The following is a 1,470-nucleotide window of genomic DNA, read 5'->3' as shown; positions in this document are numbered from 1 at the left end:
AGCCTGGTCTACAGAGCTAGTTCCAGGACAGGCTCCAAAGTCACTGAGAGCCCGGCGGTGGTGGCGCACGCCTTTAATCCCAACACTCGGGAGGCAGAGGCAGGCGGATCTCTGTGAGTTCGAGACCAGCCTGGTCTACAGAGCTAGTTCCAGGACAGGAACCAAAAACAAAACAAAACAAAGTCACTGAGAAACCCTGTCTCAAAAAACCAAAAAAAAAAAATTCTCTCTGGTCATTAAGGTAGTTAGATGTTCTCTTTTCTGAGTTTTTAGAACACTGCTCCTTGCTTTTATTTTTTTATTTTTTTTTTGGTTTTTCGAGACAGGGTTTCTCTGTGGCTTTTGGGGCCTGTCCTGGAACTAGCTCTGTAGACCAGGCTGGTCTCGAACTCACAGAGATCCGCCTGCCTCTGCCTCGCGAGTGCTGGGATTAAAGGCGTGCGCCACCATCGCCCGGCCTTGCTTTTAAATATATACACATAGATTATACTTTTTTTTAAAAAAATATTTATTTATTTATTATGTATACAACATTCTGCCTCCATGTATGCCTGCAGGCCAGAAGAGGGCACCAGACCTCATTCCAGATGGTTGTGAGCCACCATGTGGTTGCTGGGAATTGAACTCAGGACCTCTGGAAGAGCAGGCAATGCTCTTAACCACTGAGCCATCTCTACAGCCCCTATACATAGATTATAATTTATAGCTAAGTGTTTGGCCTACTCACCTAGATTTGGGAATAGCCAAGTACACCATGGTCAATACCAGATGCCTGCTTATAAATGTTAGGTGGGAATGGTGTCATCAGAATTGTTTTTATAAATTTATCTCTCCAGAGAAGATTACTGAGATTCATCTTCTGAGAAAATGATTATTTATAGTGTCTACAGGATTGTGAACAGAATATATCTTTTACTACAGGCCTAGGAAGAAAGGAGAGCTAGGAAACAAAAGGCCTTGGTCAAGTAAGATGGTCAGAGCAGGGACCTATACCTTAAGCATGGACCCGTTCTGGAAGACGTGCTGCTCATCACACACCACACAGTACTCATTCAATGTTGGAATCCTCTGCTCTGCATATTTCATGATCTAGAGAGAGAAAAGAGTCTGTATCTTTTCTAAGTATAGAAGTTTTTCATGTTGTTTTGAAGAAAATGGAAATAATTGAATATTTTCTAGCTTAGATTCTGAACTTAAACTGATGGCCTCCCTACACTCCTAACCCTGTATGATACTATACAAGTAGACCAGCCTGATCTTTGACATAGAAGTCTCGAGTTAACATTCCACATCTACTATTTACTATCAAATATAACTACTAGGCAAGTCAGATACATTTAGCCTTGTTTCTTCACTTATAAAATAAGACATTATACATCTCGCCGGGCGGTGGTGGCGCACGCCTTTAATCCCAGCACTCGGGAGGCAGAGGCAGGCGGATCTCTGTGAGTTCGAGACCAGCCTGGTCTA

The 1,470-nt window shown here is 42.8% G+C and overlaps 1 protein-coding gene across 9 annotated transcripts in view; it reads right to left on the bottom strand.

Moving 5' to 3' along the window:
- Nucleotides 1–1,470, bottom strand: part of Parp6 (poly(ADP-ribose) polymerase family member 6) — a 34,193-nt gene that overhangs the window by 19,474 nt on the left and 13,249 nt on the right. For 8 of the 9 annotated variants that reach the window (XR_003376590.1, XR_003376591.1, XM_026777221.1 and 5 more), the window contains exon 12: nt 994–1,089. The exons of the other annotated variant lie outside the window; for it this stretch is intronic. Coding sequence is in view for 6 of the 8 variants with exons in the window: in XM_026777221.1 (XP_026633022.1) it covers nt 994–1,089 (96 nt within the window). In the remaining 2 variants the exon portion in view is untranslated. The remainder of the gene's footprint in view (nt 1–993; nt 1,090–1,470) is intronic. 9 annotated transcript variants of the gene reach the window in all.

This window comes from Microtus ochrogaster, unplaced genomic scaffold (genome assembly GCF_000317375.1).
Source record: "Microtus ochrogaster isolate Prairie Vole_2 unplaced genomic scaffold, MicOch1.0 UNK49, whole genome shotgun sequence".
In the NCBI taxonomy this organism is placed as follows: domain Eukaryota; kingdom Metazoa; phylum Chordata; class Mammalia; order Rodentia; family Cricetidae; genus Microtus; species Microtus ochrogaster.
The sequence above is the reverse complement of the archived record's forward strand: the minus strand, read 5'-3'. Positions and strand labels throughout refer to the sequence as shown.